This window comes from Tupaia chinensis, unplaced genomic scaffold (assembly GCF_000334495.1).
Source record: "Tupaia chinensis unplaced genomic scaffold, TupChi_1.0 Scaffold000523_1, whole genome shotgun sequence".
NCBI classification, from domain to species: domain Eukaryota; kingdom Metazoa; phylum Chordata; class Mammalia; order Scandentia; family Tupaiidae; genus Tupaia; species Tupaia belangeri.
In genome coordinates, this window is record NW_006160036.1 from 415,407 (window position 1) to 429,304 (window position 13,898).

The window sequence follows — 13,898 nt, forward strand, 5'->3', positions numbered from 1 at the left end:
TCCGGTCTGGTGCTGGTAAATTCTTTCAGGTTTTGTTTATCTGGGAAAGTTCGTGTCTTTTCTTCCCAAATGAACGATAACCTTGCTGGGTACAGAATTCTCGGTTGAAATTGCTTTTCCCTTAATACTTTGAATACATTTTCCCATTCTCTCCTCGCTCTCATTGTTTCCGATGAGAGGTCTGCCGTTAGTCTGATGGGATACCCTTTGTAGGTAACTTGCCTTTTTTCTCTTGCCAGTCTTAGTATCTTGTCTTTGTCTGTGGTTTTGGTCAATCTGGCTATAATGTGTCTTGGAGAAGATCTTCTTGGGTTGATTCTATTTGGGGTCCTCTGTATTTCTTGGGACTGAATCTTTGAGTGCCTCTCCAGGTTTGGAAAATTTTCTTGTAAGATTTCATGGAATAGATTATCAATGCCCTTATGAGTCTCTTCACCTTCTGGGATGCCTATTATCCGGATGTTTGGACGTTTGATGGTATCTAGTACTTCTCGCATATTATTCTCAAATTTTTGGGCCATTTTCTCAGTCTTCGCGGTGGATTTTTCTAGGCCAACCATTTTCTCTTCTACATTAGAGATTCTATTTTCTATATGATCTAGTCTGCTATTAATACTATCAAGGGAGATTTTGACTTCTTGTATTATAGCCTTCATCTCTAACAGTTCCATCTGATTCTTTTGTAAAGTGTGAAATTCCTCTATTAGATCTTGCATGAATTTCCTCACCTCCTGGAACTCTTCAACTCCTTTCTCCTTCCTCTTCAGCAGTTCCTTGTCTCTCTTCTCTTCCATCTCTGTTAGCTTTGCCATTATGAATGTTCTGAATTCTTTATCAGACATTTCCATGATTTCCATTGAACTGTGTGTGGATAAAGAGGAGCTATCCTTTTCCCTTGTGGGAGAGGTATTTTCCTGCTTCCCCATATTTCTTGTGGTCCCGCAACGATTTCTAGTCATCTGGTGGATGGTTAGTTTCTTTCCAAACTTGGAAGTTCATTCACGCGAGTTTTGTATGCTGGAGGCCCAGTTATCAGTGGGGCATCTTCCTTTTTCCCAAAATGGCTAGATCGCAGGAGCCATGGAGCTGTCTGTCTCTTGAAGAAGGCCTTTTCTGTTCCCTTCTGCCTCTCCACATGAGTTTTGTATGCTGGAGGCCCAGTTAGCAGTGGGGCATCTTCCTTTCTCCCCAAATGGCTAGATCGCAGGAGCCATGGAGCTGTCTGTCTCTTGAAGAAGGTCTTTTCTGTTCCCTTCTGCCTCTCCTCAAATAATTCTTTTCAAAAAAAAAAAAAAAAAGGCAGATCCCATGTGGTTGAGTACATGGTTTGAATCTTGGCTCCAGAGGCTTGAAAATCATGATGGGCATGTGTGCCCCACATACCTACAGGAAGGAGAAATGAGGAGAAAGAACTGTTATGTGACTATCCCAATCTCAGGGTGTTTTCTCCCTGTCCCTCTCATTTTCTGTCTCTCTGGTAAGTGCATGTGTCCTCTGGCAAACTTGTTTTAAAAATTGGGAATTGGGCCAGCAGGTGGCATGGTAGTTAAGTCACTGGATTCCCAGATGGCCAAGTGCAGTTTGAGTCCCGAACCTGGCAGCTTGAAAATCACAGCAAATAAATTGATAAATAAACGAATATTATATTGAGTTGTTGGAAAAGTCATGATGCATTTTTTGCATAGAAAAAGTATATCATGACTTTTCCAATAACCCAATGAATGTTTAAAAAAATATTTTGGGGAGGTTGGCAAGTGGCATGGTGGTTAAGGGTGCGGGACTCCCACATGGCTGACGCAGTTTGAGTCCTGGACCTGGCAGCTTGCTCTCTTTCTCTGTTTCTTGTTCTATCCCTGTCTGGTCAAATTAAAATAAAGAGAGAGAGAGAGAGAGAGAGAGAGAGAGAAAGTAAGTTAGTTAGTTAGTTAGTTAGTTAAAATAAAAGTGCCCAAAATCAAGAGAAGAGAATGGAGAAGGGATTGTGGCTTGGCCATCCCCTCTAGGGGTTGCTTTGTCAACTTCCCTCTTTTTCTTTGTCTCTGTCTTTCTCTAGCGAACACACATGTCCTATACAAAACAAAAACAAAAACGAAACCCTGCGCTGTAGAGTAATAAGCCTTAAAGTGGTTTTAGGTTTCTCATCCATTTAATATCACTTGTATTCTTTTACTTCTAAATTTCTCTTTTCTTCATTTCAAGTGTAATTCAGAAACTGATTGCATCTCATATATATAGTCTTCATTTTATGAAAAAGAGCACCTCCATAAAATTGTTTACTCAGAAAATAAATAATATACCTTTAATCACAGTGAAAGGAAGATGAACAGACTTGGGTGGATGTTCATTGTGGTTTCAAGATGAAATCACATTTAAATGGAGTCTAAGAACACCCAAAAGCCCTTTACAAAAGGGCTAGTTAAAAAGACCTTTTGAGGGGGACAACAGGTGATGGATTGGTTAAGGGCATTGAACTCCCACATGCCCCAGACTTGGCGGCTTACTTTGTGCGGCTTATTTTGTTTCTCTCTCTCTCTCTGTCCCTCTCTGGTCAAATTTAAGTTAATAAATAAATAAATAGAGGGACCAGCAGGACTCCCATGTGGCTGACCACAGTTTGAGTCCCGGACCTGGCAGCTTGCTTTCTCACTTTCTCTCTCTCTCCCTCCCTTTCCTTGGTCAAAGTTAAATAAATAAAGTTAAATGATTCTTTAAATAAATAAATAAAGTTAAATAAAATAAAATCATTATTTTTTTAAAAAAAAAGAAAAAATCTTGGGGCCCGTAGATGGGGTGGTAGTTAAGGGCACTGGACTCCCATGTGGCTGACCACTATTTGCGTCCCAGACATGGCGGCTTGCCTTCTCACTTTCTCTCTCTCTCTCGTAAAATTTAAATAAATAAAGTTAAATAAAATAATGCTTTAATTTTTTTAAATTAATTTATTTATTTTTGGAGAGGTTTTTTTTGTTTGTTTGTTTTGGTTTGTTTTGTTTTGCTATAGGGTGCATACACTCACCAGAAAGACAGAGACAGACAGAGAGACAGAAAGTGAGAAATCACCCCCTGGGGGGATGGCCACACCACAAACCCTTCTCCATTCTCCTCTTGGGATCTTGAGCACCCACGCACACGCACCAGGTGTGAGTTGAAGCCACCAGTTGAACCATGGTCGATTACATGGGAGTCCAGCGACATAGCCATTACGCCAACCCTGATCCATTTATTTTGACGAGAGACAGAGAGACAGCAAGCCACCAGGTCCGGGACTCAAACCATGGTCGGCCATGTGGGAATGTCCAGTTGTTTTTTTTTTTTTTTGAGAGGTTTTTGCTACAGGGCGTGTGCACTCACCAGAAAGACAGAGAGAGACAGAGAGACAGAAAGCGAGAAATCACCCCCCCAGAGGGGATGATCACACCACAATCCCTTCTCCTCCATTCTCCTCTCGGGATCTTGGGCATGCATGCACACGCGCCCGGCGTGAGTTTTAAGCCACCGGGTCCGGGACGCGAACCGCAGTCGACTACGTGGGAGTCCAGCGACAGCCATTACGCTAACTGCTGGTTCCCGGAATGTCCAGTTCTTTAACCACCACACCACCTGCTGATTCCCAATAAAATAATTATTAAATAAGAAACAGGCCCTTTGGGGGGCCAGCAGGCGGTGTGGTGGTTGAAGTGTTGAACTCCCACATGGCCCACTGTGGTTCGAGTCCTGGACCTGGTAGCTTGTTTTCTCACTTTATCTCTCTCTTTCTCTCTGGTGAGTGCATGAGCCCTCTGGGAAACAGAAAAATCTAATAATGATAAATAAAATAAAAATAATTCTTAAAAAAAAAAAAAAATGCCCTTTGGACTTTTGTGCATGTGGCAGTGTGTATCAACCTATTCCAAAGAGGCCACTAGGTGTTACCTTGCCCCTTTCCACCTGATTGTAAGATTTCATACCATACCGTGCTTGTCAGCTCTGATTTTGAATTCTTAAGTATGAGGAATAGCTCTGCCTGTTGCTACTGAAGCACCTCAGTTTTGTGTGTAGATATAGTATTCCAGAAAACTTTTTTCTCACAGCACATATTGCTGCTGACTCTGACTCTCCTTTTGTTGTGGTAGCACAGGCAAACCCAGGTGTTGGGGTAGTGGAAGTTGAGGACAGTGGCTGCCAAAAGTGGGCCAGATACTGTGACCTACATAGCACTGGTGTTGAGGGCTGTTGCCTCTAGGCATGCCTTTTTTTTTTTCCTACTTTCTAGAATGATCTTATTTTTAATTTAATTAATTAGTTAGCTAATTTATTTTAATATGACCAGAGAGGGACAGAGTGAGAGAAACAGAGAGAGACAGAGGGAAAGTGAGAAAGCAAGCTGCCAGGTCCAGGACTGTTCCGAACCTCAGTCGGCCATGTTGGAGTCCAGCACCCTTAACCACCACACCTCCTGCTAGTCCCTCGTTCTAGGCTTTTAATTCACTTCACTCTTTTTTTTAGAAATATTTGCTATAGGGCACATGCACTCACCGAAGACATAGACAAAGTGAGAAATCACCTCCTATGGGTATGGCTACATCACAACCCCTTCTCCCCCATTCTCCTCTCAGGATTTTAGGATGAGTTTTGTGCCACTGATTCCTATTCTCAAACTGGTTGGCTATGTGGGAGTTCGGTGCCATAACCACTTCACCACCTGCTGTTCCCTCACTTTACTCGTTAAAGGGAGGAAAATGATAAAACTGTACATAAGGGGCATAACTAACTCTTTGTGCTCTTCTCAATTTTTTAAAAAAGATAAAAACAACTTCATAAACTGGGGTTTACATAAATCAACAGATCCATAAACCATATACATTCAAAATGAAGTAAAAAACTAAATTGCAAGCATTAAATTTTGTTTAGGTTTCTGACATAGGGTATGTGTGTTCACCAGAGACAGAGATAGTGAGAGGGAAAGTGAGAAATCAGCCCCCTAGTGGGGGTGGCCATGCCATATTCCCTTCTCCATTCTGCTCCTGGGATTTTGGGCATACACACACACACACACACACACACACACACACACACACACAGTGTTACAGGCCACCAGATCCGGGGCTTGAACTATGTCAGCCATGTTGGAGTCCAGCGCCTTAACTACCACACCTCTTTGCCAGCTCACTACATTAGTATTATGTATTTATTTATTATTTAGAGTTTTTTGCCTAGGGCACATGCACTTGTCAGGGGTTGGGGAGAGAAAATGAGAAATCACCACCACCACCCAGGGGAATGGCCACGCCACAATCCCTTCTTCTCCATTCTCCTCCTGAGATCTTGGGCACACAGGCACTTGTGCCCATTGTGAGTTTTAAGTGTCTAGGTCTGGGACTCGAATAGCAGTTGGCCATGTGGGAGTCCAGCAATGTAACTACCATGCCATCTGCTGGTCCTCCCCACACATTAGTATTTTTTAAAGTATATTTAATTTATGGTAGGAAGTATATGTTTACTACAGAGAGAACGACCCTCAACAGGATCTCATCACACCACAATCCCCAATGCCTAGCCCTCTAGCTCTTCAGAATCTTAGGCACATCCACATGGACCAGGCACATTTTTGAGGACCTGAAACCAAGGTGTCATGGCTTGCAACACTGCAGTTAGTTTGCTATTGATTGTGCCACCAGACTGGGCCAACATTAGTATTTTTTTTTTTTGTTTTTCAGTTTGCTATAGGGCAAGTGCGCTCAGAGGAGAGAAACAGAGAGAAAAGGGGTAGGGGAATGAGAAATCACACCCTCGGAGTGGATGACCACATGGCACTCTCTTTTCTGTTCTCCTCTTACAATTTTGGACATGTACACGCATGTGCCCAGTCCTGGACTTGATCTGTGCAGCCAGTCATGTGGGATCCAGCTGCCTTAACTCCCAGTGCCACCTGCTGGCCCCAGCATTAGTATTTTTAAGAAATAACTTAAGGGAACCAGCAGTTAGCGTAATGGCTATGTCGCTGGACTCCCACGTAGTCGACCGCGGTTCGTGTCCCGGACCCGGTGACTTAAAACTCACGCCGGGCGCGTGTGCGTGCGTGCCCAAGATCCCGAGAGGAGAATGGAGGAGAAGGGATTGCGGCGTGACCATCCCCCCTGGGGGGTGATTTCTCGCTTTCTGTCTCTATGTCTCTCTCTGTCTGTCTGGCGAGCGCACGCGCCCTACAGTGAAAATCTCTCCAAAAAAAAAAAAAGAAGGTAGAGTTTTATTCCTAGTGAAGACACTCAAAAGCCAAGCTAACTAAGGCTAGTCCTTTAACTAAATAAAACTGCTGAACAGCAGGAGAAGCTTTCTTTTTTTTTTTTTTTTTTTTTTTTTTTTTTTTTTTGTAAATAAAATAATTACTTTTTTGTTGTTGTTGTTATTTAATTTTATTTGACTAGAGAGAGACAGAGAGCGAGAGGGAAAGTGAGAAAGCAAGCCACCAGGTTCAGGACTCAAACCGTGGTTGGCCATGTGGGAGTATCCAGTGCCTTAGCCACCATACCACCTGCTGGACCTAATAAAATATTTTTTTTATTTTTTGAGAGAGGTTTTTTTTGCTACAGGGTGCCTGCGTTCGCCAGAGAGTAAAAAAAGAAAGCGAGAAATCACCCTCTGCGGGGGATGGCCATGCCTCAATCCCTTCTCCTCCATTCTCCTCTCGGGATCTTGGGCACGCACGCACACGCGACTGGCGTGAGTTTAAACCACTGGGTCTGGGACTCGAACCTCAGTCGACTACATGGGAGGTCAGCGACATAGCCATTATGCTAACTGCTGGTCCCAATAAAATAATTCTTTAAAAAAAAAAATTCTGAACTGTAAGGTACCTCCCAGATTGCTTCAGCTGTTAGTTTAGGCACACCAGGCGAAAGAACAGCAGAGCTTTGGTAAGGAACAGCAGAAATAATATAGTGATCAGGCTTTTGCTATAAATGTTATCATCTACCCACTTCAGAAAATAATACTTTGGTTCATTTTATACAAGTATACTTGGTAAATGGATTGATAGTGCTGGATATGGACCCTCATGCTTAGGAAAAATGTAAACACTGAGTTTTTTTTTTTTTTTTTTAAGAATTATTTATTTTTTTATTTATTATCATTATTATGTTAATTCGACCAGAGAGGGAGAGAGAAAGGGAAAGTGAGAAAGCAAGCCACGGGGTCCAGGACTCGAGCCATGGTCAGCTTTGTGAGAGTCTAGCTCCTCAACCACCATGCCACCTACCACCCCAACACTGATTTCTTTTTCTTTTTTTGGGGGGGGAGGGGGTTTTGTTTGTTTGTTTTTTTCCACTATAGGGCGTGTGTGCTCGCCAGACAGACAGAGAGAAACATAGAGACAGAAAGCGAGCAATCACCCCCCAGGGGAGATGGCCATGCCACAATCCCTTCTCCTCCATTCTCTCGGGATCTTGGGCACACACACACACGCACCCAGCGTGAGTTTTAAGCCACCGGGTCTGGGACGCGAACCGCGGTGTACTACGTGGGAGTCCAGCGACATAGCCGTTACGCTAACTGCTGGTTCCCGCAACACTGATTTCTTAAAGACACAGATGAATAGTATATAATGTGGATTTTGATGATGATAGAGCACCAGTTTTAAGTCAGCTTGTAGTTTTAAAACTTGAACAATGAAATAATTGAAAAAGGTGTTTCATGGCAGCCTAGAACATCTCTGAAATGACTGTCTTTTTAAGGGTTAGTTAGATGAAAAGATGACTTGAATGTAAGTTAGGTACTTGCTTATATATTTGGCTTTTTGCCATTGCTATAAGGCCTGCCTGAAATAGACACTGTCAAATCAGATACCATCTGTTAGTCTTAATAACATCCTCTGGTCTCCCTCCTACTTACCACCTAATGAACTTTCCCTGTACTAATTCCAAATAGCTTCCAACTGATTATATTAAGTTAGGATCCATTTATCCAATCATGAGACATTGATGTAGTGTCCGTAGTAAAGTCCTTGTTCTTCAAGATCTTATAACCTGTTTGGGAGACAGATGATAATGATGATGCCTCCTGATAATCTAATGAGATGAGTAATGTTAGAGGCCAACTACAGAGATTGTGAGTCATTCTTATTTTCTGTCTTAGAACAGATTATCCCATGCAATCCAAGTCCTCCCTGGAAATAGTGTTCTGTGCAGTTTATGTGGCATGGAGTAACAGGTACCGAGGGCTTCCTTTCTTTTTCTTTTTTTTTTTTTTTGCTATAGGGTGCTCGCCAGATATATAGAGACAGACAGAGAGATAGAAAGCGAGAAATCACCCCCAGGGGGGATGGCCACGCTGCAATCCCTTCTCTTCCGTTCTCCTCTTGGGATCTTGGGCACGCACGCACACGCGCCCGGCGTGAGTTTAAGCCACCGGGTCCGGGACTCGAACCGCAGTAGACTATGTGGGAGTCCAGCGACATAGCCATTACACTAACTGCTGGTCCCCGATACATCATGACTTTTCTGACAGCCCAGTACACAGAAACTATTCCAGTGAGTTATTTCTAGCAGACAAAAGTAAGTTTAGTTTTGGGAACCAGCAGTTCCCTCTGGGGGGTGATTTCTCACTTTCTGTCTCTATGTCTCTCTCTGTCTGGCGAGCGCACGCACCCTATAGCTAAAACCTCTCAAAAAGAAAAAAAGTAGTTTATATCCCACTATTCTTTTATAAACCACCATCATGAATGGTGAGTTAAGTCATAGCCTGGTAAATTTACTTAATAATCATCTGATGAAGATTTTTGTAAATCTTTACCAGTTCCATTCAACAGTTGGGTATCAATTAGTGATGATTACCTCTCCAGCATTGATTGATTTCCACTGTTGAGTAATTAGATTCCTTTGGCTCTCATCCCTACTTCTTACTTTTTTACGTTCAATACTAACTACACAGTTAAGCCGATCTTCCTTCTTAATTTCTATACATACCTGTAAGTGCTACTACTTGAAAACTGTCTGTTGACATAAAACTATATAGGCTTCTATAGCTGAAAGTGATCTTATTAAGGAAAGAGTCTTAGATATCTGAAGTAATTTGTCCAAGGGATACATAATAGTAGCAAACATTGAATTTAAATTAAATCTAACTTCTTTTTCTTTCTTTCTTTTTTTTTTTGGAGAGGTTTTTGCAATAGGGTGCGTGTGCTCACCAGAAAGCCGAGGAAACAGAGAGGCAGAAAGCGAGAAATCACCCCCAGGGGAGAGGGCCATGCCGCAATCCCTTCTCCTCACAGGATCTTGGACACATGCAGACACATGCCCAGTGTCAGTTTAAGCCACCGAGTCAGGGACTCAAACCTCAGTTGACTACATGGAAGTCCAGCAACATAGCCATTATGCCAACTGCTGGTCCCACAAATTCAACCTAATTTCTAGGCCACTCTGCTGACATATTCACTTTCCCAGGTTTTGTCTTTTCATTGCAGCACAATGCTACCCACAATCATCATTTTCAGTGTTCAACTGCTCAATGGAACTGATGTGTTCAGTGCAAAACTTCTTCCATGGGGTCCAGCAGATGGCGTAATGGTTACATTGCCAGACTCCCACAGGCCAACTGAGGTTTGAGTCCCAGACCCAGGCTTAAAACTCACACCAGGAGCATGTGTATGTGTGCCCAAGATCCCAACAGGAGAATGAATGAGAAGGGATTGCCGGTAGGCCATCCCCTCTGGGGGATGACTTCTCATTTTCTGTCTGTCTCTCCAGCAAATTCACGTGCCCTATAGCAAAACAAAAATCTCTTTAAAAAAAAAACTTCTATGCTTCCTAGTCATTAGTATATGCCTAAATCTTTTTTTTTTTCCCTTGACCATGCATTGTAGCCCCCACCCACAGATCTTTCCATTTGGATGTTCTAATTTTCCAATTCCAGTTCCAGGCCTCACCCACCACTTTCATCCTCTAAATTCCTTCTCTAAATTCCTTTCCAGTAGTGATGGCACCATTTTTCTGTTTCCTAGACTTAAAACCTTGGTGGTGGTGAATCAGTCCTTTTTTCTTTCCTCTTCACCATCTCCACACGTGCTCTTCCTCCCCTACAGTCACATTTGTCCAGGTCCTTCTTTACATTTTCTTCTTGAGATTTTTTGCTATACATACATAGGGTGTGTGTGCTCGCCAGAGAGACAGACAGAAAGCGAGAAATCACTGCCCGCCACCCCCACCCCCCAGGGGTGGTGGCCACACAGTAGTCCCCTCTCCTCCATTCTCCTCTTGGGATTTTGGGCACACACGCACAGGGGGCCTGGCGTGAGTTTTAAGCCACTGGGTCCGGGACTTCAGCTGCGGTCGACTATGTGGGAGTCCAGTGAAATAACCATTATGCCATCTGGTGATCCCTACATTTTTCCTAAATAATTTCCCTGACCCTGTTTTTGGCCTCTAAGAATGTTATAGTTATTTTGAGGCTGATTCCATTATTTACTAATCATACAGCCCTAAGGCAAATTATGTGAACTGTCAGACCCTGTTAACTCATTTGTAAAGTGGGATAACAGTTATCTTAATAAGTGTTAAGATTTATTGAAATAAGATTTAGAGACAGCCAGCAGGCGTGGTGGTCAAAGGCAGTTGGATCCAAGATCACGGGCACATACATACACTCAGTGTGTAGTGTGAGATCTCTAAACACGAACCTGGGATGTTTCCATATGGCTTCAGCAGTGTGGAGTATTGTTACCATTGCGCAGCCACACTGGCTAATACTTGAAGACTTCTTACAGTTGTTAGTGTCTCCTTTGCTGTATGGTCACATCAAATTCTAAGTATAGCTTTTTTGTGTGTTGGTCTATTTTTGTTTATGTCAATTGTATTGAGATTTAATTCACATACCATAAAATCCACCTTTGAAAGTATATGATTCAGTGATCTTTGGTATAGTCACAGGGTTGTGCAACCATCAACAGTATCTAATTTTAGAATTTTCATTACTCCAGAAAGAAACCCCACACCCATGAGTAGTCAGTCCCTTGGCATTCCTCCCTGCAACCAGCAATCTATTTTCTGTCTCTGTGGATTGGTCTGTTCTAGGCAGTTCATATAAATGGAGCCATACCATATATAACCTTTTGTATCTAGCTTCTTTCACTTAGCATAGTTTTCAAGGTTCATCCGTGTTGTAGCATGTATTTCATCCCATATCAAGGCTCAATAGTCCATCATATGGATGGATGTATTTTGTTGATCCACTCATCACTTTGGGTTATTTCTACTTCAGCTATTATAAATAATAATGCCATGAACATTCAAGTATATTTTTATATGGGCATTTGTTTTCAGTTCTCTTATATATGCCTAGGGGTGGAATTAGTATAGAATTTTTAGTAACTAGGAGCCAGCAGTTAGTGTAATGGATATGTCACTGGACTCCCATGTACTTGACCATGATTCGAGTCCTGGACCCGGTGACTTAAACTCACACCAGGTGCATGTGTGTGCGTGACCAAGATCCCTAGAGGAGAATGGAGGAGAAGGGATTGCTGTGTGGCCATCCCCCCTAGAAGGTCATCTCTCGCTTTCTGTCTCTCTGTCTTTCTGGCGAGTGCATGCGCCCTACAACAAAAAACAAACAAACAAAAATTTTTTTTTAGTAACTAAAGCAACGAATGAAATGGCATAGAACCAAAGTTTTTCATTTGAGGGATTTAGGAGTCCCTTTCTATACCGTTTCCATAAGATGGAAATCCTTTGTTTTGTTTTAATTTGCTAATGGGTGCATCTACTCACCAGAGGGAAATGAAGGAGAGAGAAAATGAGAAAGAATCTCTGCACACACACCCACCCCATGGCTACACCATGGGGTGTTTCTTCTCTTGGGGCTTTGGACATGAATGCTGTGCATGCACATATACTTACCCAGTGTGTTTTTTCAAACTGCCAGGTCCGAGTCTTAAACCATGCCATCGGCCATGTGGAATCCAGCTGTCCTAACCACCATACCACCCAGCTGGCCCCTAAGATGGTAATTTTTTGTACTGGACCTTACAGAGCACCATGCTCCCTGTGATGCTTGGCACCTCAGAGAAACTAAGAGAAAAGCAAGAGCCTGCAGTCAGCTGACTGCAGCAATACACATATAGTAGAGTGCTTAAATTTAGGATAGGGTAACAAAATAACCCTTAAGTGATTTACTCTGACCACATCATTTTATTTTCATTTACTTTACATAGCAGGTGGCATTGCAAGAATCAGAGAGGTAAATGTTCTCAAAATGATACAGATTAAAGAAAACTTAGATTAAGGTGAACGTTTAAAAATTATCCTATCTTTTGCTTTAGAGCATGAACCATTTGTGAGGGTAAAATGTTTCCTGTTCTGTCAGCCCTCCCCCTTGCCATCCCAGACTAAACTGAGAAGGGAAGGGGGTGGGGATATGGAGAAGCTGTGGAATGTTTTGGTCTCTAATGCCACTCAGCTCAGGAGTAGGCCCTGCCTTCATCTTTATAGAAAGCCAGGAAAAGGGAAATGCTGAGATAAGAGCCCAGTGTCATGTGGCATATGTCAGTCACTCAGAGTTCACTAATCATTCTCCCTTTTCTGTTTTTCAGTGAACGAGATAATTGGGAGAGACATGTCCCAGATTTCTGTTTCCCAAGGAACAGTGGGGAGCAGGCAGATTCCCCTCCTGGATCCTGAGTCCTTGGATTTAGGAAGATCCGACGTGCTCTGAGTGCTCACTGCAGCCTTGTGTCTACCACCAACTTCTCAGCATGTTTCTGTCCCTGGACCTCGTGTTTCCAACTGTGTGGCCATCAGGACTGGTGCCAGGCATTGGACTCACCATTTGTGGAGAAAACAGCATTCTCTACCTTGGGCCTAGGGTAGATTTTGTAAAGAATAGGAGCAGCCTAGGCTGCTTGAGCTTTGGGAAATGAGCTTTGCTTTTTATATTTAAATAGGATACTTTTATATGATGGGTGCTTTCGAGCGTGAATGCGGCAGGCTCTCCATTTCAGAGGTGCTGCTTTTGCAGGTTACCTGGTTGCTTTGCTAGGATTAGTGTTTGTACTGCTTTTTGGTCATTTGAAGGGCCCTTTAGTTTGATGATATTTTTAAAATAGGAACTTTTGATAAAACTTTCCAGAGGCAAAAAAAAGTTTAAAAAAATATCCCAAGCCCACACCTATGCCACAGAAATTCAGCATGTGTCCTGAAGCCTTTCGTAGATTCATAGGAAATAAAGCCAAATGTAGCTCATACCTCTTTATAAAAGCAAACCGTTGTTAGATAAAATAAGAGACCATTCCATCATTGAAGTGTTGGAATATAAAGACATTCCAGAGCATAGCCTTTTTGTAACTTTCTAGGTAATCTTCCTGCACTCTCTCCATACTGGCTCCATGTTGAAATTGCTTTATTCCCTAGGGACCTTGCACAAGGTGGGGTTTTAGCTTGGTAGCTTTAATTTCCTGCCATCCTAAACAACTAGTAGGCTGTGGAGTGCTTTTCCCTTTTGTGTTTTCTGGTCACAGAACCTTTTCCAAGTGGGAGTACCTGCTGTTGGCTCTTCTGTTGAAGCCACATCTCATGTTGTTCTGAGCAGGTTTGCAGTTCCAACTTTTTCTCTAGAAGCCAGGCTTTGTCAGTAGCTATTAAGCACATATGAACTCTCTGCATCACAATGAACAGAGAAAATGGAGGACTCCAGGTGAGAAGGTTTTAGGGTCTTATGCTGCACGGAGGGCTTATCTCCTATTCTGTTCACAATCTGAAATGATTCTTGGCCTACCCTGTCTGTATGACCTAAAAACCACCACCCTTTTCCCTAGGAGACTTTAAGCACGTCTAAAAATGCAGTTATATCATCGACCTGACCCTTTACACCAAAGAAGCCCTGGTGCTGGTGCTGCTGGTGCTGCTTGGTGTCCAGGGCAGGAGCCAGCAGGA

General features: G+C 42.7%; 1 protein-coding gene across 3 annotated transcripts in view; it reads left to right on the forward strand.

Moving 5' to 3' along the window:
• NFATC3 (nuclear factor of activated T cells 3) overlaps positions 1-13,205 on the forward strand; it is a gene marked incomplete at its 5' end in the record, with an annotated part of 124,705 nt that extends 111,500 nt beyond the window's left edge. For 2 of the 3 annotated variants that reach the window (XM_027775086.1, XM_014591008.2), the window contains 1 exon segment: positions 12,560-13,205. In XM_027775086.1, coding sequence (XP_027630887.1) covers positions 12,560-12,647 — 88 coding nt within the window. 3 annotated transcript variants of the gene reach the window in all.
• Positions 13,206-13,898: the final 693 nt, after the last annotated feature.